This window comes from Rhizoctonia solani, chromosome 16 (genome assembly GCF_016906535.1).
Source record: "Rhizoctonia solani chromosome 16, complete sequence".
NCBI lineage: Eukaryota > Fungi > Basidiomycota > Agaricomycetes > Cantharellales > Ceratobasidiaceae > Rhizoctonia > Rhizoctonia solani.
Window position 1 is genome coordinate 1,585,982 of NC_057385.1, and position 22,722 is coordinate 1,608,703.

General features: G+C 47.5%; 8 protein-coding genes across 8 annotated transcripts; 5 read left to right on the plus strand and 3 right to left on the minus strand.

The window, feature by feature from the left end:
- Positions 1 to 72: 72 nt before the first annotated feature.
- On the minus strand, positions 73 to 1,553 carry RhiXN_01745 (mitochondrial carrier protein; the record flags this gene model as incomplete). Its single annotated transcript, XM_043321564.1, has 11 exons — positions 73 to 102; positions 159 to 284; positions 333 to 388; positions 443 to 549; positions 604 to 620; positions 683 to 703; positions 757 to 980; positions 1,041 to 1,231; positions 1,375 to 1,393; positions 1,457 to 1,464; positions 1,516 to 1,553. 11 exons carry the CDS (start codon positions 1,551 to 1,553, stop codon positions 73 to 75), a joined length of 837 nt encoding a protein of 278 aa, XP_043187387.1.
- A 439-nt stretch (positions 1,554 to 1,992) lies between these two features.
- RhiXN_01746 (DEAD/DEAH box helicase) lies at positions 1,993 to 7,085 on the plus strand (the record flags this gene model as incomplete). The annotated part of the gene is made up of 26 exons (XM_043321565.1): positions 1,993 to 2,147; positions 2,200 to 2,267; positions 2,327 to 2,711; positions 2,743 to 2,960; positions 3,070 to 3,188; positions 3,239 to 3,370; positions 3,421 to 3,530; positions 3,584 to 3,733; positions 3,786 to 3,932; positions 3,984 to 4,066; positions 4,331 to 4,442; positions 4,507 to 4,649; positions 4,712 to 4,773; positions 4,827 to 4,887; positions 4,946 to 5,187; positions 5,238 to 5,292; positions 5,343 to 5,387; positions 5,447 to 5,550; positions 5,608 to 5,695; positions 6,114 to 6,194; positions 6,265 to 6,335; positions 6,388 to 6,468; positions 6,532 to 6,583; positions 6,635 to 6,784; positions 6,838 to 6,976; positions 7,034 to 7,085. The coding sequence occupies 26 exons, from the start codon at positions 1,993 to 1,995 to the stop codon at positions 7,083 to 7,085; spliced, it is 3,105 nt and encodes a 1,034-aa protein (XP_043187388.1).
- A 346-nt stretch (positions 7,086 to 7,431) lies between these two features.
- RhiXN_01747 (ATP-dependent RNA helicase SUB2) lies at positions 7,432 to 9,600 on the plus strand (the record flags this gene model as incomplete). Its single annotated transcript, XM_043321566.1, has 5 exons — positions 7,432 to 7,505; positions 7,560 to 7,685; positions 7,743 to 7,837; positions 7,895 to 8,818; positions 8,885 to 9,600. The coding sequence occupies 5 exons, from the start codon at positions 7,432 to 7,434 to the stop codon at positions 9,598 to 9,600; spliced, it is 1,935 nt and encodes a 644-aa protein (XP_043187389.1).
- Positions 9,601 to 10,009: 409 nt separating this feature from the next.
- On the minus strand, positions 10,010 to 11,717 carry RhiXN_01748 (uncharacterized protein; the record flags this gene model as incomplete). The annotated part of the gene is made up of 15 exons (XM_043321567.1): positions 10,010 to 10,129; positions 10,179 to 10,209; positions 10,260 to 10,383; positions 10,436 to 10,502; positions 10,552 to 10,620; positions 10,671 to 10,676; positions 10,726 to 10,754; positions 10,804 to 10,926; positions 10,978 to 11,007; positions 11,061 to 11,252; positions 11,310 to 11,430; positions 11,483 to 11,496; positions 11,559 to 11,573; positions 11,633 to 11,648; positions 11,700 to 11,717. 15 exons carry the CDS (start codon positions 11,715 to 11,717, stop codon positions 10,010 to 10,012), a joined length of 975 nt encoding a protein of 324 aa, XP_043187390.1.
- A 324-nt stretch (positions 11,718 to 12,041) lies between these two features.
- RhiXN_01749 (uncharacterized protein) lies at positions 12,042 to 13,662 on the plus strand (the record flags this gene model as incomplete). The annotated part of the gene is made up of 4 exons (XM_043321568.1): positions 12,042 to 12,635; positions 12,691 to 13,286; positions 13,350 to 13,442; positions 13,491 to 13,662. 4 exons carry the CDS (start codon positions 12,042 to 12,044, stop codon positions 13,660 to 13,662), a joined length of 1,455 nt encoding a protein of 484 aa, XP_043187391.1.
- Positions 13,663 to 14,108: 446 nt separating this feature from the next.
- On the plus strand, positions 14,109 to 18,620 carry RhiXN_01750 (mitogen activated protein kinase kinase kinase; the record flags this gene model as incomplete). The annotated part of the gene is made up of 5 exons (XM_043321569.1): positions 14,109 to 15,754; positions 15,804 to 16,025; positions 16,077 to 17,797; positions 17,848 to 18,145; positions 18,200 to 18,620. The coding sequence occupies 5 exons, from the start codon at positions 14,109 to 14,111 to the stop codon at positions 18,618 to 18,620; spliced, it is 4,308 nt and encodes a 1,435-aa protein (XP_043187392.1).
- Positions 18,621 to 19,076: 456 nt separating this feature from the next.
- On the minus strand, positions 19,077 to 21,234 carry RhiXN_01751 (uncharacterized protein; the record flags this gene model as incomplete). The annotated part of the gene is made up of 9 exons (XM_043321570.1): positions 19,077 to 19,309; positions 19,517 to 19,628; positions 19,691 to 19,746; positions 19,797 to 19,956; positions 20,016 to 20,084; positions 20,145 to 20,333; positions 20,389 to 20,464; positions 20,516 to 20,626; positions 20,732 to 21,234. 9 exons carry the CDS (start codon positions 21,232 to 21,234, stop codon positions 19,077 to 19,079), a joined length of 1,509 nt encoding a protein of 502 aa, XP_043187393.1.
- Positions 21,235 to 21,903: 669 nt separating this feature from the next.
- On the plus strand, positions 21,904 to 22,665 carry RhiXN_01752 (dynactin subunit 5; the record flags this gene model as incomplete). The annotated part of the gene is made up of 5 exons (XM_043321571.1): positions 21,904 to 21,914; positions 21,964 to 22,043; positions 22,105 to 22,204; positions 22,256 to 22,308; positions 22,376 to 22,665. The coding sequence occupies 5 exons, from the start codon at positions 21,904 to 21,906 to the stop codon at positions 22,663 to 22,665; spliced, it is 534 nt and encodes a 177-aa protein (XP_043187394.1).
- Positions 22,666 to 22,722: the final 57 nt, after the last annotated feature.

Below are 22,722 nucleotides of genomic sequence, written 5' to 3' on the forward strand. Positions count from 1 at the left end.
CAGAGATGAATGGGTAGTAGAGGTATTGCAAGTATGAGATTGTATGATGTCTATATGGATTCTAAAGAGATATTATACTTGCGCATACATCTTTTTCAATTGCTATATAATGACGTTAGTGTGTTGGTACAGGTAAAGGAAATCTGGCATTTCTTTACCTCCAGGAAGACAAACAGTAGCACCGTATTGGGAGCCAATCGAACAAAAGCAGGGGTCCACCCTTTAAACAAGAACCGCACGCCCTCATTTCTCAGAGAGGTTTTGACAACCGAGAGCATAGATTCCTACTCCAAGTTGAGGAGAAAGCTAGAGATGACGAATTGAAGACTTACATTATTCGAAGATTGCATCACCCGAGACTTGATAACATCTGCCGGTGAACAGATCGCTACCAAACCAAGTTAGATGTATTGCCTCTTTGGATGGAATGTTTGCGACCTACTTGTCGCAACCAAACCCGACATAATACTACAAGAAGCATGCAAGGCAATTCCATCCTTGACATCGAAGCGCGCCGAATGCAGGATCAAAGATTTGAAAAAGTCGTATCTAGATGGAGCTGAGCAACAAAGTATTCCCTCTCAGGTCATGCGAGAAGCTTACGATGCGAGTTGTGAGCACTTGGGGGTCGGATGAAATCGGTAAGCATTTTCGCCCGACCGGCGTTTTAGTGCGGACTTACGTTCATTAATACGGCTCGAGTCTTATACGAATGCCATTTAAAAAGATAATACAGAATAGGGATAAAGCACTTACGACATTAGCACTCATACCTCGCGCCAAGGCAGATACGCCTTCTTCACGGACAAGTCGAATCAGGCCATCAATAGCATGTTTATATCTAAACCGATCCTTCTCCGGACGGACTTCATCCGTAGTCATTCGGACAAGTAAAACGTCTGCTGGGTTACCTGCAATACCACCTAGTCCACCTGCTATTCCTCCTGCAACGATAAGCTGAACTGCGGTCGGCCGCTTTCCTAAGATGCAATTATGATGAATTGAACCGGCTTGGTGAAATAACCAGACCGGAGACTCACTTCCGCCATCAGTGATAACATTTTTCATATGCTCGTAGCAGCCAAAGCGGACCATTGAGTAGGACATTTGTCGCATGAGGGCGGCCGAGATACCGGTGTAAACGCTACGCACGCCGAGGTTGCGGACCGAGGATGTGAGTGTGCCAAACATGGTTGCCTTTGGGGCATTACCAGGGCGCGTTTGCATTCGCCTAGGATGTTTAGGTTAGTCGGTGCTGCGGAAGTATTCGGGGGTAGTTGGACTTGCACTTTGGTAAGATCTAAGGGGTGGGTGAAGCATGCTGCCACTATATCTTATGCATGAGCTTCGGTCCGCGTGCAATGGAAGACGTACTCACTGGATGCAGCGGCACCTTGAATACCATCATCGATGTTTGTGAGTCGAGCTTAATCACTGGGTCAAACCAAATACTTACCTCCGAGCCTGAAGACATTTCAGTCGTCATAGGTCGATCTTAACCAGGAATCGACTCACCAGAAGGGCTGCTTTCTATTTTTCTGAGGCTTAGACATTTTGCAGTAGTGTTTCTATACGAGGAATATAGCAAACATAAAAGAACGAGTGGGTGAGCCAACTGAATGTTGACGTGAGGTGACGGAGGGGTTCAAGGTGCAATCCTGATAGTGGTTTACTTTTTAAATTCACATCAGTTCAAATTTAGAACTCTTTCAGCCAAGGGTTTCAGACCCCAGTCTTGTTATAGATGATTGTTATCATGCTACAAAGAAAAGAAAAAGGCTCATGCTTTATGATGGTTCATTCCAAGTTTTCCAATTAAATACATTTCACGTAGAAGCTCTAGGTTCCAGAGACTGGCTGCGCAGGGTTGCTTTCCATTCAGGGCACTCTCGACACAGCCACTCTGACCAAGGCTTAGTCAGGAACTCGCCACGAGTTTGTTGCTTGCGTCCACCACCAACCCACCGAACACTCTAGTCTACATCTGTTGTCATGTCTGGTATCAATCAGCCCGAGGAAGAGCTCATTGACTACGAGGATGACCACGATGTGAGTCTCACCACCGGCGCTAACGGTGCCGCCGCCGCACCTGCCGATGGCGAAAAGGAGAAAAAGGCGTATACCAACGTCCACACCACGGGTTTCCGGTATGTAATTTTATTTTCATTTTTCAATTGTTGTTTGACACCTCTTTTCTAGCGACTTCTTGTTGAAGCCGGAGCTCCTCCGTGCAATCAGTGATCTTGGTTTTGAGCACCCATCTGAAGGTACTTATTGCCAAATGACGCGTCTTTGTTTGTTTTGTTTATACTTTTGCGCGTCTTAGTGCAACAGGAATGTATTCCTCAGGCTGTACTCGGAATGGACGTGCTTTGCCAGGCAAAATCCGGTCACGGCAAAACTGCTGTCTTTGTTCTGGCGACACTCCAGCAACTCGAGCCTGTCGACGGAGAAGTCTCGGTCATTGTGCTCTGCCACACCCGAGAGCTTGCTTACCAAATTCGCAACGAATACACCCGATTCTCTCGATACATGCCCGATGTTCGAACCGGCGTCGTGTTCGGTGGTACCCCCGTCGCAAAGGACATCGAACTCCTCAAAGACAAGACCAAGTGTCCCCATATCATTGTGGCTACCCCTGGTCGCCTCAACGCATTGGCCCGTGACAAGCATCTCGACCCCAAGAAGGTCAAGCACTTCGTGTTGGACGAGTGCGATAAAATGTTGGAGCAACTTGGTTAGTCCCGACTTCGATATCATTCGCCGATTTTTCTTGTGTTTCGTCGGTGGGGTCGCCATCTCGGCTGGTTGCCCTACGCGAGCACCTATTGGGGGCAACCCCTTCGATTGGTCATTCTACGCACTTCAATGCGTTGACGATGCTGCCACGAACCTGGACTCCATCGATGCGGTCAACTACGTTGATGCCCTTTCGCTTGAACAAGGCCTCAAGCACATCCGTCAAACATTGATTTGCTTTTCTTAACCTCTCTTTTTAATTTCTTGACTTTTTTGTCGAACATGTTCTCATCTCGCTCTATTCTTTCCGGCTATATTCGCCTACCGCAGACATGCGTCGAGACGTTCAAGAAATTTTCAGAGTCACGCCTCATCACAAGCAGGTCATGATGTTCAGCGCTACCCTTTCCAAGGATATTCGTGTCACTTGCAAAAAGTTTATGGCCAACGTATGTGGTCTCTGCGTAAATATGTCACCTGTGTGCTAACTTACTTTTAGCCGCTTGAAATATTCATTGACGACGAGTCGAAACTCACCCTGCACGGTCTTCAGCAGCATTACATTAATTTGGAAGAAGTCGCCAAAAACCGCAAGCTTAACGATCTTTTGGATCAGCTTGAGTTCAACCAGGTTAGTATTTTCCTGCTTTTTGACGGCTGGTGTTTACCTCTTTTCTCCAGGTTGTCATTTTTGTCAAGTCTGTCTCCCGGGCGAACGAATTGAACAAGCTCCTCAACAGCTGCAACTTCCCAAGTATCTGCATTCATTCTGGTCTCAACCAGGAGGAGCGGTAGGATAGATATATCTCGTAATTATTAAAGTTGCTGATCATATATGTATTAGTATTAACCGCTATCAGTCCTTCAAAAGCTTTGAAAAGCGTATCCTTGTGGCGACCGATATCTTCGGCCGTGGTATCGACGTTGAACGTGTGAACATTGTTGTTAACTATGATGCGCCTTCCGAGGCTGATAGCTACTTGCATCGCGTTGGGTACGCTCGTGTTCGTTTAACATTGATTTGCTCCTCATCTGGAAATTTCTAGTCGTGCCGGTCGTTTTGGAACCAAGGGTCTTGCGATAACCTTCGTATCATCCCCTGCAGATACCGAGGTTCTTCAACAGATCCAAGGCCGTTTCGAGGTTAAGGTCACCGAACTTCCCGATACCATCGATTCTAGCACCTACAGTAGGTATTTTTATAGATAACGTATGGACACAAACTGACGCAACTCGCGCTACAGTGACGTCCTAAACTCAGGGCTGTTCTATAATGTGACGTTCCACAATGATGACCTAATTTTTCTCGTTATGTACTTCTTCCTCGGTCAATTTATTTGAGGGATACGTTATTTCATAACCCTTTCGCGTGAGAGCATCTACGTCAGTTGAGACCTAAAATCAAAATATTGAGCACACACTGGTTGACCTTGACGTCGCTGTTGATGGTTGGCGACTGCGTATCAATCACGTGCACCTAGTTTACCCAGCCGCGCCTCATGTAGCTACTCGGTCCTGAGTTTGGGGCTCCGGAGTGCGTACGGCTAGCGCTGCTAAGAGGACTTGTGCCCGCTCTCCCACACCTTCTTAGTTACCACCACCACCGCTATGCATCTACATCTGACTAACGGAACCGACATTGACTCGAAAACTGAATCCTTGGTAAAGGCCTACAAAGCAGTAGACCATGAGGACAATACCCGGTATGGCTCTAACCGACCCATTGATCACTGTTCAGTCCAGTAACGGAACCTTTTGCTTTGGCAGGGCGATCTTGTTGGCTTTACTTACTTACGCCCCAACGCCCGAGGGGAAGGCCTACGTACGTGGAGAAATCCTAAAACATGAGGGCGATCAACTCGGGATGAAGAGTGTGGCGGACAGTATTCTGCGAAAACTGCTTCTGCCGGGTAAGAGCTCTTTCGTCTCAGGGAAAGAACAACATGAGCCTAAAACAACTAAATTGTTCCAGTCATTGCACTCGGTACCAAATCGCACGTGTCACCAAGCGCACGCACAGAAATTAAGCAAATCGTATGTCGAACCCGGCACGTTTTGAACAGTGATTGACTCTGATCGGCATGCAGGCACTCTCCCGAGACAACTATAGATGCATCGTGTCAAAAGCGGTGGAATTATCCTACTTTTGTGCGTCTTGTGGGTCTAGATCCTAGAATATTGACGTCAGACTTATGTCCCTTCCTAGATACCCCCGAGACTGTGGAATGGAACCCGGGTGATGTATGGTTGCCCACGTACGCGTCCCACATCATCCCGTTGGCAAGAAATACAAAGTCGAGCTCGTGGCAAGCTCTTGAGCGATTCGCTGGATTCCGACTGGAGGAGCTTTATGGCGATCACATCAGCACCGTCTCGAACATTGTTACCCTGACTTATGATATCCATGTTGCGTTTTGTCGATTTCTAGTTTGGTTTGAGCTTGATAAGGTGTGGTCTTCTCGCTGTTTCAAAAGGGAGTTTACTGATCATCTGGACAGAAAAATCCAAAGCCTAACGTGTATAGGTACCGCAAACAACTGCATACTTTGCCAGGTACGTTCTACGTTTGGCGCATGAAAGTTTATTCTCAATGTATACGCCAGGCCCACCCGACGGCACTATTGTACGATTGTCAACGACCGATCCCGGTGCGTGAATTAGCTCTATATGTTTGTCTAGGTTTACTGAACTCCAGTCCGTCACCTAGATTTGCCCGTCCCACAGATAAAATACATTTTACTCCATGCTGCACTGGCAAAAGTACTCCGAGACTCGGATATGGGGCGCTGGGTTGACGGAATGCTTAGAGAGGTACGGTTAACTTACTCGTTAAAGTCATCTCTACTCACACGCCCCAACGTTCCACAGATCGAGCGCCTGGAAAACCTCGCCTCTGATGGTTCTAACGCTGATGTACTTGCTTCGGGGCTACACGCGACGGGTCTAACGAGTAACAGTCAGTTGACTACGCCAGTTGATGATTACCGCCCTATTTGGCCTGAGTAAATACTCTATTGTTGTATGTGGTTATGTGTGATGTGCAGTTTATTTAAATGTTTTTGCTTTGCTTTGGTTATCTAATCGAACTAGTGTATATTTGCATATTGGTCACTCCCTCATTTCATCGCTGCCAACTCGACCACGACTTGTTAGATCCTTGTTGCTTATATCCTATAAACTTCCACAATGGTGGTACTCACAGTCAATGCGATCCTTTTCGATATGGCAAGTAGATACACAATCTTGCTATAAATCATACAGAATATTAACCACACATACCGCATATAAACTTGAGTGCCTATAGGATGGGGTAAATGGACCTTACACTCTAACATCACTATTCATACTGATGACGCTGGGTTAGACTTTGATAGACTCTACGCCGGGAGTTTTAGGAGCCTGGGCTCAATTCGGCAAAGACTATCCTTTCTTGAATGTTGAAGAAATTCTCGAAAGTAGGATTACTCAGCCATACCAGTGCCATATACCACTAACTGATTGCTCTGGTTCGATAAACCCGGATAGCGTCCCACGGCGTACGTTCCATTGACACCTTGCGTCGTTGGCTCCGCCTAGATGACGAGGAAAAGCTCAATGTGAGAGACCTGAAAGAGGTGGTGTGGCATCCGGTCTCTTATTCTCGTTCAGTCAGAGGTGACTCGCTTCGAATCGGAAGTTATCCGTCATGGTTTGGTGCTTTTGCCAGGAGTGCAGAAGATTCTAGATACGGTGAGCATCATGGCGAGCTTGTCTAGTCCAATTGACATTTCCCTCATCCCAATATTGGTGTAGCTTAAAGAGGGTCAAACAGAGGAGCGTCCCGGCTGGACAATTGTAACCAGTGGTAATTCGGCTTCGTGAATTCTCAGCAATATAGACTAACTCAGGACTATAGCTACTAGGTGGTATGCACCACAAGCTTTGAAGTCTGTGGGAATTCCTCTACCTAAACACATGGTGATGGCTGAAGACGTTGAGCGTGGAAAGCCAAACCCGGATCCATACCTCCAGGGAGCAAAGAACTGCAAGGTTGATCCTAAGAACTGTTGGTCTGACTCGTGATGGCATAGAATAATGACAAACTCATACCCTAAATAGGCCTTGTAGTAGAGGATGCCGTTTCTGGACTAAAGGCTGGCAGAGCCGCGGGTGCAAAAGTTCTGGGAGTTTGCACCAGTGCACCTCGCTCGACGGTAGAGCAAGGGGCACCCGACTTTATAGTTCAAGACCTAACCAAGTAAGTAGTAAAAATCGTGAGATTTAATTGGATATTTAATACATCACTCGCACCCAGGGTCTCAGTTAAATGGGTCGGAGAAAAAGTGGAGGTCACAATCGACGAGTAAATAGCTGTTCGGACACCTCGGCCCGTCCTTTGCCAATTTCAAATCACCTTTGAACCTATTCATGCCGCATATATGCATGGTAAAAGGCTGCGCATATATACGTTTTTCTCGCCATAGTGCGAGCATATTTATTACGAAGGAGTATAAATTAAATAATTAAACTGTGCCCTCGGTTACAATACCCAATTGCACAAACATCCAGGCACCCATGCCGACGGCCCCTATTCTAAGGCGAAGAAAGCCAAAATATTTACCGATCAGTTTTCTCCTCGACCTCATTGTTCCAATGTCCCTTCATTCCAGGTCGTCGTATAAAGATTGGGGGGATCATAAAGATGAAGACTCAATGTCGGGAGTCAAATGGATTAGTCCAGAGCCCAACGCCATTTTAGTGTCTGGGAGTAAAATGGTTGCGACTTGGTAGGTTGATTTAAATAGATCCAAAATGCTATGGCTAAGCCATGGGATATAAAGGTCAACTCCTGCCAGGCCAGTTTCCTCCCCCTCATTTCAGTTATGTCTGGTCGAGACCGATGAGTGCGGTGGCACCATATGGCCAAAAGTCAAGAAGCTATCTGGTGGCCGATACACGATCAATTTGTGAGTGATTAAATACATAAGCCCGTATGTATAGGTTTAAAATGCTTTTGAATATAGGAAAATACCCCAGCTAAGCTCTGATGACGGTTTCTTCATCCGGATGGTCGATGACAAGGGCTCCATGTACGATACCCCTGAGTTCGAGCTCCAAGGTGAGCCCACCGATACGAGCTGGGATAATAATAATAAATCGATCCGGTATACGATAGTTAGTGGAGCTTCAAGTTCTACTTTGGCGTTAAACTCGAGCTCACAGAGTTCTTCGTCAATGCTACCCGATTCTTTGACTTCGGTTCGACCAGACTTAGCCGCATCAGGTGGTGCTTCGGTCGAGGATGGTTATCAAGAGGCCAGTGAGCCCAGCTCATATGGCGCGGCAAGCCCCGGTTATAATTCGTCTTCATCATACTCAGAAGGCCCGGGAGGGCGTGGTAAACCACAGTTTCATAAAGGGGCCGATAAGAATCCAGGCAAGTTTTATCATCCCAGAGTTTATCATACGCTTATTAGGCCCGCAGACAAAGGTTTGAGACCCGGGGCAAACGAAACAGCAACTACGAGTGCATCAGGCAATTCAACCCTGGCTTCTGCTAGTGGCACCACCTCTGGCTTGATTTACACCCCTTCAGTCACTAATAATGCTCTCATCGGCAGTTCTAACGACAATAAACCTTCAACTGCGGCTATTGTAGTTCCATTGGCGATATTCGCTGTTGCTCTAGCTGGGTTGATCTTCAGTCTTAGACAGAGGTCCAAAACGAAGAAGATTCGAGTTCAAGAGAATAGGCCAGCACTAAATCAGGTCGTCACCAAGGACTCATGCACCAGTAATTCAAGTACCAGCAGCTCAGGATCTTCTCGAACCGATTTAGAACGAGCAATGGATTTCATCGCTGGGATCAAGGTGCCTCACTCCCCCGGGCTTACGCCTCTTCCTCCAAGCATCGAATCCAAGAGACGTGAAAGGCGCGAAATCAGGATGAGACAACCTAACACATCATTCCGAGATGAAACAGCCTCCGAGCATATGCCGGCGCTGGCCAGTTCGAGTGCACCAAAAGTGGATCAATGTATCCGGCGAAATGACCAACCTCTCCCTCCCTTGCCTGGCATCGTGCAGTCGGACTCTGAAGGTGAGCATCCCCGGTGCAAAATCTCCCACACGAAGAACTACACAGTGGCTCAAGATCATTCTTTAGGACTCTCGCAAGGAAAAGTGTATCAGATGCCGGTTCCTGTCATCACAGAACAACCCATTCGTCTCTCAATTCATTCTCTTGGCCCGGATTACCGAAGTCACACCAGTTTGCCTCAGGTTGCTTCCGCCCCTCCTGCCACGCATTCTCCTGAAAATAGTTCAACAGTGGCAACTAGGTTAACATGTTTTATGCAACAGCATGCTCATAATATCCCTTCAAGCATGTCACAACCTGCCATGGTGGCACCCCCACCTTGTCACCCCACGTCATTAACATCATTATTGACTGCAAACCCAGGATTTCCATCATTTCCTGTCCTCCCGGACTCGCTCCGAGCAGCCCTTCCGCAGGCTCCTGCCGTTTCTGCTCCAGAGATTGTGGTACACCCCGTTTGCTCAGAGTACTCAGAGCCTAATCCAGAATCTCAGCTCAAAAGCGAGCTCACTGACCAATCGCCAATACGACCACGTCCAGCCATCCCATATTCAACACGTCCTCAACCCAAACAACCCCAAGTCAACGTTATGTCGAACCCTTACGACGCGATCGCAAAGGTGTTGAGAACCCGAGACTGGAATGAACATTCGATTAGCCATTTGTACCTATACCGTCAGGAAGCATTCCATTTTGATATTGTTTATCTAGGGAAGAATTCAAGCAGGATTTCTACGAGCAAGCGCGGGGCTTTCAAAACGAAATGTCATTGCCAAATGTAAATTTACTTGGTAAAGACTAGAAGCCGCGGATAGTTTTAGCTAGCAGAAAAAACAAAAAAGAATTGCGAGACTTACTGCTAACTACGTCTTCATCTGCGACTTGGTGCGTCAATCCAACCTGATACCATTTGCCTATTAGTCCTATCAAATACAATAACCGCGAAACAAACCTTCTGTGCGTGTGGTGAGAATTTAGAAGACTTTCCCTGAAAGAATGCTCAGTAACACAATCTCAAATTGGCCGACATTTGGAACAACGCACCCTGTCCAAATACTTTGTCAATCACGGTTAGATGCGCAGTAGTGAACCACTCACCACACAAGAGCATATTTAAACTTTTCAGCGAGTGAGCGATGGATGCCATGGCATACGTGCTGAGATACCGGAGTACATTCATTAGTGCAGTAATCACCGAACAGCCAATTGAGACCCTACCTCGATAGTTGCGCCTTTGCGAAGGCAAATGGGGTCTGTGAGATCAGGGTGTTCACCTCGTTTCTTGGTGTATATTTTGACTAGGCCGAGTTCCTACGCACATTGTCAGGGGCAGTCATTTATATATGCTATGTCCGCTTACGCCCCAAATTCTTTCGAGGAGATAGTCAATGCTTTGAAATATTATAAGAATAAGTGGGGATCGGAGAGCAGGAACGCCTACTTCAGGTTCATCTCGCAGCTAATAACCAGTGTGTGGTCTTGATGAGCAAGCTCATTTAAAAGCTCAAGAGAAATGGCGTCGATTTTGTTATACACATAGAGGCAGGGAACGTATTTTCTGGTACCTGAAGGTATTCGTTAGTTCTCGAGATGGAAGCTGTCATGCTATCTCCCTACCCAAGAGTACATCGATAAACTCATCTATTGTAATATCTTCACGAATCATCACATCACAATTGTGAATCTACGACGTGTCGAGCGGTAGCATACAAGGAAAGCACTAGATTACGCACCTTATATCCTGCAAGAATGGTTCTGATGGCCTTTTCGTCAATTTTTGTCAATTTGACTGTAGCATTGATCTAGATGCTACGTTAATAGCCTGGCGTAGATATTTCTGACGTAGTTATACCGTTATCTACAGTAAAAATCAGTCTCAGCTGCGTACTATGAATAAAGCAACTTACCCCGCCAGCTGCTTTTTGTTTGAATACAACTAGAATTACCAGTTAAACAACAGTGCCTGAGATCACCGATTTTCTCACCATCTGGCTTGCTCTTGTTTAATCGAATACCGACAGCATCAAGTTCATATTCAAGTAGTCGTCTCTGTTCAGTTGATTTTGTTGCATCAAGCATCATTAGAATGAGATCAGCAGTCTTGGCCACTACGACAAGGGGTTAGTGTGTCATGAAGTGAATGCACTTTACTATCCGACCTGAGACAACTTGACGCCCACGACCTCGGCCTGATAACTCACGGCTTGAGTTTGCTGCCCTAACTATGTTCGAATAGGCAAACCTTGACTGGCCCCCTCGACGATCCCGGGAAGATCAAGCAATTGAATGCGAACTCCTTCATATTCGAGGACACCAGGGATGGCTGTAAGGGTGGTAAATTCGTACGAGGCGGCTTCCGAAGCTGTCTTTGTGGTTAGTGAAAGCAGGGTAGACTTTCCAACTGATGGAAAGCCGATGAGGGCCACACGTGCATCTATCGGCGCAGCGTGATATCAATCGGGGCACACACTTTATTCATGAGATTATTTACCTCCACTCTTTTGTACATCAAAGCCCTCTCCCGGTTTACCGCCCTTCGAAGTGGGTTCAAGTAGCTGAGCACGATACCTAGCAAGCTTGGCTTTTAAAAGACCCAAATGGTATTCGGTGGCCTGGGGGGATATATCAGTGACGTAGAAAGCCCAGTAGTCGCGATCCGCCGACCTTGTTCTTTTGCGCTGCGGATCGGGTTGGATAAGATGACTGTTATTCGCATCAAGTAGGACAGCCTAAAACTTACTCCTCGCCATCTCCTCTTTGTGTGTTAAGTACAGTCAGTTTATTAATTCAATATCGAGTTCGGTACCCGCCCACCCTCAATCTCTTTAATCTAAAAGCAGTGTTACATGGTATCATGCGAGCGTCCTCGAGTTAGTCTCACTTTCTCTAATACACCCATGATTATGCAAGCGAATTTATTCTGAATTTAAGTTTGGGGGAGACGGTGGTGGTGTGTATTAACACCGAAGATCTTTTGATCATATGGGACCCTGACCAAGGCAGGGTTTCAACGCGCCTTAACTGACACATGTAATGAGGTTAGCAACGTACAGGAGGGGTATTTGCTCCCCATTTCTCTCCCTACCTCGACTGTTTTTTTCTCTTGCTATAGGGTGGCTACAGAGCTAGAGAGCGCAGCACCGTGAGTAGGCTTTAATAGTATGAGTATGGATATTATTTAAACTTAGGGCCTTAATTAGTTCAATTTACTAGCATGCCGTCAATGTCAGAGACTCCTCTGATGTCTTCAGTAAATTCCAGCCCTACTTCATCACCGTACGATCTCCCTGGTGGTCGCAGTGAATATCGTTCGAGTCCCTGGTCTAGCCGTTGGTCTCGGTCCTTGGTGTTTGTTGCGCTCTTTGTTTTGAACAACATCGCTTGGTCCTATTTTTATACTCAGAATGGGTCGAGCTTACTCGCACAATACTCTGAGAGTTTAGGACGACACCAGGAGGTTATCCCGGCTATTCATTCCAGCTCCAATCACAAATCACCACGTCCAAACCATTCAGCCATTACTCCACGGCCGGAGACGATTGAAATCATTATGGTCATGATTGGTGCCGACTCAGCAACTGAAGGCACCATGACCATCAAGAGCGCAATTATGCATTCTTCACGGCCCCTTTCCTTCCGCCTTATTTGCAGCGACGATGCCATTACTATCATCAAACGCAAGCTGGACCTCTTCAGCCGCCCTACCTATCCTGTGGACGTTGCGTTTTATCCTATGACTTTGGAGGCAATAAAGGCTCGTGCTGACCGAGCTAATGTTGGGACAAATTACTTTGCTGGGATGGGTGGACTGGTTAAGGTTCGTGTCCTAACTTTATCTCGTCTAGTTCCTATGTCGAATGATTTAAACCAAGGTCTTTTTGCACGAGCTCTTACCGGGTGTTGAACGTGGTATATTCGTGGATACCGATATGCTATTTGTGATCGATCCACTTCTTTTGTGGAATACCTTTTCAACGCTGAAGCCAGAGCAGATGATTGCTTTCCCGACCCTTGGTCCCAAGTCAAACGCGGCACAGATATGTACCTGCGTCATGTTACTCAATTTGTCTGCGATGAGAGACTACAAGCGTCCTTTCATGTCCTCTACGTTGGGCTCCGGCTGGGAGAAGAATGGTATCAGTGGTAAAGCCCTTGAAAAGGCGCTTAGTGGGGATGGTTTGATTCAAGAGCCTGGCAGCACCAAACTCATCAAGTTTGACCCCAAGAATCCTCTCTTTGGCGACCAGGGAATTTATCATGTCATTTGGACGCATTTTCCGAACCTCTTTGCTCATTTGAGCCTGCGATGGGATGTCACGCACTGCCGACAGGGATACGGACTGAAGCTTGGCCACTGGAAAGATGATAATGGTGAAGAGATGTCTGAAACAGAGCAAGTCAAGAGCCAAATCTACATGGAAGAAGCTCCAGAGAAGCAAGACCAGCTTCTTCCCGGTATTTTGCATTTGTGAGTTAAGAAGCGGAAGCTTAATGACCTCATATTGCCGGGTATTAACCCCTAATGTCTCAGCAATTGTCAAAATCAACCAATTGTGTGGGAATTTGACGAGAATTACGTCGAAAACACCTGGTCGTCTATGATAACCATGATCACTCGGTACAAGTAAGTGACGTACTACCATGCGGATACAGGATCTAATGTGCGCTTTAGATGGATTTGGTTGAACCGCGGTGACGGCTCTGCGAGCGTTCGGATTATTGTGGTAAAGAACGTTCGTTTTGAAGACGAACGCGCTGCCGAGGAGGAAAAGTTGTCTAGACTAGCGTTGGAAGAGGGTAGCACTGGCAGACGGAAAAAGGCAGCGCGTTTAGATCGCGCCTGACTTGGAATAGATCTTAAGTATAACTAGATGGGCCGGTGTCCAGGAGTATGTCTGTAATGGACGTATCGATTTTACATTTGGGTTGACTCCAGCTACTGTATTCATACATTATTATACCGTCCTTATCGTTCCTAGTTAATAGAAAGCAAAAAAGCTTATCGAAACAGTTCAAGGGTGTGATTTGCAACATCAAATTATTTGAAATATTGGATCATTTACAATCGAGGTGCTTGATGACATGAGCCCATCTTAACTCTGACGCACTCTTCGATCTACTCAAGACTTTTGCTTATAGTCGAGAGGGAGGGCGAAGACGACCCATAATTTTATTATCGCTGCTTTCCAGTGTGTCTTCCAGAAGATTTGGCATTGTTTTTCGACCTGATTCACCTACTTAGATTTACATAGCCACCATGCCCACGAGAGCCGGGACAATCCGCAGACATATGCCTACTCTCCAGCACATCCCTGATGAAATTGAAGACGCCGACGACGAGAAAGACCCGTCTCAAACCTGGGATCTGGAAACCCCTTACCCTCCTCCTAACGTTCGACACAACTCATACACTGGCATGCCCTCCACATCCTCACCAAGCAGCAGATTTAAGCTTCGTTCCCCCAATTCGTATACCACGTCCAATTCATATGGCACACCCTCTAGCATCATGTCCTCCTCGGGCTCTTCTATACGCGCACCCAAGTCAGCACAGACCTCCGGGAGCGCTTACGCGCAGTTTACGAAAAAGTATCGAGACAAAGTCGCGGATGACGATTTATACGATCCAAATCAACTTTTTCAGCGAGGACTAGGCCAGCTTATCGATCAAGGGGACAGTGATGATGATGACCTGGCCATAAATGCCGGCTCTGCCTATTCTACTGTCGACGTCGAACCACTGGCAGATAGCGATGGGCAGGAACCCACTCCGGCGGACAGGGAGCGTCTTGAATGGCAAACAATGCTCATGTCAGTATTAGATAGTGAAGTTCTTCGGTCAGAAACTACGCGAATAGGTCGAGCTCTCGAACCGAATGTAGGAGAGCGCAGTATACGAAACATTAATATCTGGCTTGGTGTCAGGGCCAAGTTGCGAGGCCACACCGAATCTCAGGAGAGCGAACGGCTGAACGATAAGCGACTACGGCTCGTGGATCCTGTGCTCGAAGAGGTCCTTGCGTTCAAGTTGGGTAGCGAAGATGGCACTCCCGTTTCTTCGACCGAAGCTATCAAAATCATCAGTCCGCTATTGAAGCGACTCGAAAAAGCCCAATCTCTTTATCCTTCTCTGGCCGCCATGCAAACTGCGAAACCAGTCTGTGCCGAGCCCGAATTCAAAGCTCGGGCCGAAACGCTCATTCAATGGTCCAATATGTTCAATATGCTCTTTAATGCGATTACGATGCTCAAGCGATGGACAGGGAGCGAAACTCTGGACGTCACAGTGCCAACCACCGCCGGCAGTGTTCCTATCCGACCCCAGCACGATGGTCGTTCATCTGCCGTTGAGAAACCCGAGGCCACCTCGTTTGTGGAAAGGATACTCAAAGAGGATACGCTCCAAATGTCTTTCGAAAAGGGCTCACTACAGACGCTGAGTTCTTGTATCCAACGAGCAAAGGAGATGCATATCACCAATGGCAAGCACATCCACGATCTTGGTCTACCGAGGCTGCAAAACGAGTTGGAGATGATTATTTCGTTCCCGACACGACTCGTCAAGGAAACTATCAAAGTACGGTTGGAGTCGTCTCAAAATGTCTCTGATCCGAATCTACTTCAACTTGAGCAAATGATGGAGAACTTTATGGTATCCATTGGCCTGGCTTGCATGCTAAAACGAGAGTATGAGGATCTTGCCGCTCCAGACCCCGATAATTGGTGGGATATCTCATCTGGGATTGACGAAGAGTACGACAAGGTTATCCTTGATGCCATGCGTACTTTCTTCCGCCTGATGAACAAGAAGCTGAAGAGCGGACTCAAAGGAATCAATTACAAAGAAACCGAATTCCTGGAAGGTCACTGGAAGATGTTTGATGAAGTCGCTTCTTCTATCGAGAGTGGGTCTCTGGTAGTCGCTGAAAGATTATGGTGCGTAGATTTATGATCCATATTTGTACCATGTATTAAAGTACACCAGTTCTTCGACAAACCGGATCATGAATCGCGTCGTGGTTCATTTGGAGGAGCAGCTGAAATTCCCCATGCAATCCCAGGATCGCGCCAAGAATAAGTTTAGGGACGGGATTTTGTCTGCTAAAGAACGGGAACAACCCATGACTAAACGCCAGATTGAAAACTGGTACGCAAAAGTTTTGGACGGTGTAAGACTGAGATACCGTAAATTGCAACGGTTTGCGCGGTAAGCCTTGCCCTAATTATTCTGATGATATGACTCACATACACTCCTCAGCGGCTTGTCCCAACGGTTATCGAATTCAGCCGAGTATAGCTTGGAAGGCACCAATCTCGAGTTCCTTATTAACACGCTAGTTGACGCCAATTACTTTTTGGTATACTACGAGGCCCTTCAGGCTGAAGGGTGCTATATCATTGCCCATCCATCTCTCCAAGAACAACCGGAACAACTCAAACACATACTGTCTCGCGCATACCATGTCCACATAATGAATCCCGACGATCAAACTGTTGCGGCAGCTGCAAGAGCACGGAAAGGTGATATTTCTGATACTGGCGAAGAAGAAATCGACTCGGGTTTGGCCCCATACGTTCTGGTGATATCTCCCTCAGAACCCTTTGTCTGGCACGGTGTCGTAGTTGTGTTAAACGGCTTATCACCTCTCGAACTTGAGCTGCCTCCCAAGCGTATCCGCCTAATTTCAGATGGACTTCCGGGTAATCTCGCCCGCTCTAAAGCAAACTTTTCCAGCCTATTCCAGGTCTCTGGAGACGATTTGTCCGACGACGAAGAGGTACTTGACTATACACCCCAATGCGTTGTCGAGCAAATGGCACATCTTCCCATAGTTCAGCGGGAGATTAGAAGAATTACCAAGGGCGCCAACAAACTCGCCGAGTCCATTGTTTCGTCGGTCAAAATAGTCACGGATGCGGTAGGGAACAGCGAAGGCTGTCAAGAGCTACTTGAAAACTGGTTCAAGCTCGCGTCGGAACAAGGCCAGCACTCTCTCAAGTATATGGTCAGAGAGGAGGCACTCGTCTTCAACCGGAATTTGGCGGAGCTAGCAATCGATTGGGTTTCGTTCATTTGTGACTTTTGCGACCCCACGGACCGCAAGACATTCCGCTGGGCCGTCTATGCTCTCGAATTTGCCATGAGTCGTACCCGTGGCCGAAACATCCTTCGCATTCCTCCGGAATCGTTTAGGCTTCTTCAACGCAAGGTCTCGGGTCTTATGACACTACTTGTCAGCCACTTTGATCTGCTGGGAGCACGGGCCAGTATTGAACGAGAAAGGGAGGAGCAAATGCGCAAGAAAGAGCGAATGCAACAAGCTTCACAGTTTGACTACGACACCGAATCGTCGAACCAGTCAGATACCCAGCCAAATGCAGCACTCCAACAGCATGAAGAGACCAACAGCAGACGAGTACGCGCGCACGCGTTCCGAGAAGAGGTTCGAGCAGAGTTGGATGCAATCGAGCAAAGGAGACAAGAGATAGAAACAGAACAGCACATGGTCGGACGGGTATTGAACATTGAGCGCCCCGAAGACCAGTCTTTAGCAAACCTCGCAGCGTCCTCATCCAACGTGTCGATGCGGTGGCAACAGGGTCGTTTTGTCGGCAGTGGAGCGTTTGGTTCGGTCTACTGTGCCGTTAATCTCGATTCGGGTACTCTGATGGCTGTGAAAGAGGTTCGATTCAAGGATCCATCTAGCATCTCCCAGCTTTACAAACAGGTCCGTGACGAGCTAAGCGTTATGGAGATGCTTCATCACCCCAATGTCGTCGAGTACTATGGTATTGAGGTTCACCGCGACAAGGTCTACATCTTCGAAGAGTTTTGCTCAGGTGGTAGTCTGGCGGACTCGCTCAGCAATGGGCGAATTGAAGATGAGACGGTTATTCAAGTCTATACGCTACAGTTGCTCGAGGGACTGGAATACTTGCACGGTAAAGGCATTGTACATCGCGACATTAAACCAGATAGTACGTTCCTTATCCCACTGGATGACTCTAAATTAATTCGCCTATTTTAGACCTTCTACTTGATCATACGGGCATGATCAAGTTTGCAGATTTTGGGGCCGCCAAAGTACTTGCCAAAAACCAGAGATCCATTAAACTTAATTCGCGCTCGCGCAACCCGAGCCGAAGGTCTACGACCCAACAGGGCAAGCAGAACAGTTTGACCGGAACACCGATGTACATGGCGCCTGAGATAATCAACAATGAGTCCGTAGGCCGGCACGGTGCTATGGACATCTGGTCGATCGGATGTGTTATTCTTGAATGTTGCACCGGCCGCAAGCCCTGGAGTAACCTAGATAATGAATGGTTAGTGACGTTATACCGGTTGTGCATATACTTTGAGCTTACCGTATACGCCAGGGCTATCATGTTCCACATTGGCCAGGCCAAGACCGCACCACCCCTGCCAACTCCAGACCAACTTTCTCATATGGGAATCAACTTCCTCGAGCAATGCCTCATCGTCAATGCAAGGCTCAGGCCTACTGCGACCGAACTCCTGAGCCATCCTTGGCTTGTATCTTTCCGAGAGTACATGTCCGAGTATGAAGCAGCTGCACTTCCGACTCCGTCACTCACAGCGACCACCATGCCCAGTCTTCCCTATGACATGACCCAGATGGCGCGTCAGGCAATGATTTTGGAGGAGCAAGAGATTCAGGAAATGGCTGATGATTCGCCTGAACCATCCCCAGCCGTTGGAGAGTACCTAGACGAGACAGGGGAAATTCAAGCATTTAGAGATCTGGAGAAGTCGTTTGCCAACGGTGCCCCGGCTTGACGATCTTACGGGGGTCCTTTTATTTATTCATACCCAAGAGGACGCTTATTTATAGAATCTGATTTAGCACCTTGTAACTAGATGAACTTTATACACGGCCTTAAATTGTTGTATAATATAATCTTCGTTTTGATTGCGACGTCAACGTTTCAACGCCAAATTCTTTTGACACAGAGCAAAGTAAAGTATTTACAAAGAAAGATAAAATCGAACAAAAAGGAAACAAAAAAGCGATAGTTCCAACAGACCTCTCTGGCTTGCAGCATTTACTCAATGATCCAGCGCTTCCCGAGCGTAATAGTACCAGTATCCAGTGAGTGGTCACTCGAGACCGAACGGTCACTCGACACTGACCGAATAGTAGGATATGTATCGTTCGACTTGTTTGAGATAACCCGCTCCAAATCTTGTTCATACGATTCGTGCACCGCATTTATCGGGCGCTCGACCTCAAAGTCACGGATAGGGGGTAACCGCTGAACCGTGCGTGGCGGGACCACGCTCGACTTGGACCGAGAGCTGCTCGCCGAATCGGACCGGACATGCGACTTGATCGAATTGGAGCGCGACGGAACGCGCTCGAGAATGTGGGGAACGCATTTTGCGTCGGAAATCGACCTTTTCCGAGTTTTCAGGCGCTTTGGCTGGTTCAAAGTCGACGACCGATTCGGTATCGTCATTCATCCTCACTAAGAGGGCAGGGGTTAGTATTAGTTCAGATTGCGTATAGACGAGATAAAGGTGGCGTACGATGTTTAGGCAAGTCCTTTCCAAAGTTGATAAAGGACACGATTCCGAGCACGAGCGTGAATACGGTTAGAATGGCCGCACAAACGGACATCATGCGGAAAAACATCCAAGTGAGGAATACAAGGCGCCAGGTTGGGGAGACGAACATGCCGGCCCATGCGACGATAAATAAGGCAGAGAGAGCGAAAAGACGACCATCGTTTTACGCATTTCGCGGCGGACCGCATACCATCCCATAACAAGCCAGGGTACTAGAGCCTGTTGCAAGATATAACAAGGTGAGATTATTTTTAAGTATTTTAAGGCTATTCAGGACTTACGACCAACTGGATTGCCACGATTGCTTTATATAGAGGTGCTAGAATCGTTTCCTTGGCTGCTTGGAATTAGCTTACAGGTTTACAACAGGGATGAACACACACGTACCAGCAGGGCCATTGTACAACTCTTGGATCCAGAGAGCCATGGATACAACCACGAAGTATAAACTCAGTTGTAGCACGATGGCAAGGCACAAAACAACCCGGTACATGCGGTTGATTTCGAGAGATGCGCCCACTCGTTTGAATGTCAACCAACCAAATGTCTGGAATATAGTGTGTCATTTGCTCCGACAAGCTCCATTATCACAGGGATGGTCATTACCTTGAGAAGCCTCCACGACATGTAAGCGGAACTGAGAAGCACGACTACGTTTAACACCAAGGTCGGAATCTACAGACCATGTCTAAATTTAGATGAGGCCGGTCGCAAAAGTAAGAGAGCATAGCCTACCTCGATATTCACGCGCATCTTCCAGTAAATAGGCAAAAGATTCACACCTCCGCATGCTCCACGGGTTGTTAGACGGTTGAACTCGAAGCGAAAGTTGGCAGTCTGAACGAGCTGAAAGATGGACCAGCCAGTTGATAGAAGGTGGGTCAGAAATGCGGCGATAATATGAGGAACTGATTCGTTGAGGAGCTGTTGAGGATAGGCATTTAGCTTTCACCTACTCGGATCACCGAATGGCTCTCACAGCAACAACCGACATGCCGAGAACCCAAAACTGGAAACCAATGAATACAGCATCTTCCCGTTGAGTGTTCCACAATCTGAGGTGTATTTAGGTGTTTTACTTTGCGGTGGAGAGGTAACCAACTGACCTTTGCAACGGCCATTGCAGAGAACGAACGCAGACTTTGGATATGAATGCTTCGTCAATGTCGTTGGCTACTCCATTGCCATCATAATTCCCCGCAGAGAGCCCCCTGAGTCTAACACCCTCGAATGTACCGTTGAACTGCGAGAATACAGGTGTGATACCGACGTCACGCTCCTAATCGGCTGCCTTGGGCCCCGGAACGTGAGATGGAATGTACATGCGTTTGGCCCGGGCTTTTATGGGAGATCCTCCAGGAGGAATGGGCGGTGTAGATTCAGTGGAAGCAGTTGAAATAACTGTGTTTGAAGAGAGGGTCCGGGAGATAGAACGGGTCGCTGAGGAGCTAGAAGCGGATAAAGTGGTTGCTGTCCGGGTTTGCACAGCAGTGTTAGATGTGGTCGAAGAGGCACCAGCAGTTACCAGAACCGTTGAAGTCCTTGAAGCCGTGGGCGACGAAGACGAGAACGAGGAAAGGATGGTCGAGGTAATGGTGGCGGCGGTGCTGGTGGGTTCATCGTAAGGATAAGAATTGTACTCTCCAAAGGCATCTGGAGCAACCCGACCAGTCCAGACCATCCGGCAACTAGTAGTTCCGGTGCTGCCAGGCATTCCCGTACAAGCACGGAGGGGCCCGTTCTTGAAGAGCACTGCGTATCCGGTAGGCGTCTCTGGATCGATGCTAGAGATATGGCGAGAACATGGGTGGCATCTTATTGACATATAAAGCCACGATCTGGAGGATAACTTGGATGAAACAATGAACGAGTGCAACTGTAAAGTAGAGTGTCGTAAGACGAGATGAACTAAGACGGTCCCACTATGCGTATATAGTGTTCAGTATGCTAGTCTCAAGCCCGATGTGATGAGTTCGTACCACAAAACGAAGAGATTGGGGGAGAGGAACGTAGTTCCATAATTGTTTCACGCGCATGGCTGGTCAGGTTATTCGAAGGGAAACCAATATAATGGCCACTTGGGCACGAGATAAGTGCCGACGCTAGGACGGTCCAGCCGTGGGGCTAAAAGCAAAAGAAGGAAAGAGAAAGAAAGAAAGAATACAAAGAGAAAAAAAATAGAGAGAGCGAGGGGAGTGAGGAAGGAACAAAGAGGTTATAATTACGCTCCGGCGTTGTTAACTCAGCGTCAAATGATTTGATCGCAGATCATTCCATTCCCCTTCCGCCGGGTCGCCAAAGCTACCGTTGACCTGAAAATCCTGCAAATACACTTGAATGAGCTAATCCGGTAATTCATTCATCTATTACTCGTGTGGAGCGTCATTCAGTTCCACCTCGCTTCTCCGGCACCGGCCATGAGACTAAGTTTCAGCTTAACCTTTCTGGCGCTTATTATTACATTTTGCCACCCAACCGACCAACCACATCCACTATGCCAGCCATGTGAGTCATGAGCACTTCCCGGAACTTCTGATTCACGCCATTGCTATAGCAAAGACAAATATGCTATCCATTCCAAGGCTGTCGTATGTTTAGACGCTGATCTCAAGGGAGATGTTACTATTGGTTCAGGTCCGTCAAGGTCTTCCTCCCCTCTTCTTGAAACCATAATATGACAGTAATATTGCTGTAGGCACAGTTGTTCACCCCAAGGCCACCATATTCGCAATGGCAGGCCCGATCATTATCGGTGCGGGCTGTATTATCGAAGAGGCTGTTATCATAGTCAATAGGTTTGTTCTTGCCAATCGTTTATGGTAGATTGATAGAGCTGCTTCTTCAAGGCGTAAGGAAACCATGAGAATCGGAGATTCGAACCTACTCGAGATTGGTTGTCGTACGTATCTTTCGCGCGTCTTGTTCACTTTTTGCGTGTTCGATTGACCTTTCCTCCCTGGGTTTAGGCATCGAATGCCCTTCTATAGGAGATATGAACACTGTTGGTGCACGCTCTCGACTTCATCATACTGTCCGACTGGGAAACTACTGCGTGATAGGAGCGGGATGCATGGTTGTACCTTCCGAGGACGACGTATTGGATGACTTTACCGTTGTCTATGGACCGACGGCCGAACGACGCACCTGGAGCGGACGGGGGAAAATCCAGGAGGCCGACTTGCGCCAAAAGCACGTCGAGTATTTGCGAGAGATGTTGCCCAAGTTCAACAGATTAAGGCGCACTGACAATGCATAACACTTTTTCTTTCCTTTTCATTTATATAACCGCGCAGCTAATGTATAATATTTGTTG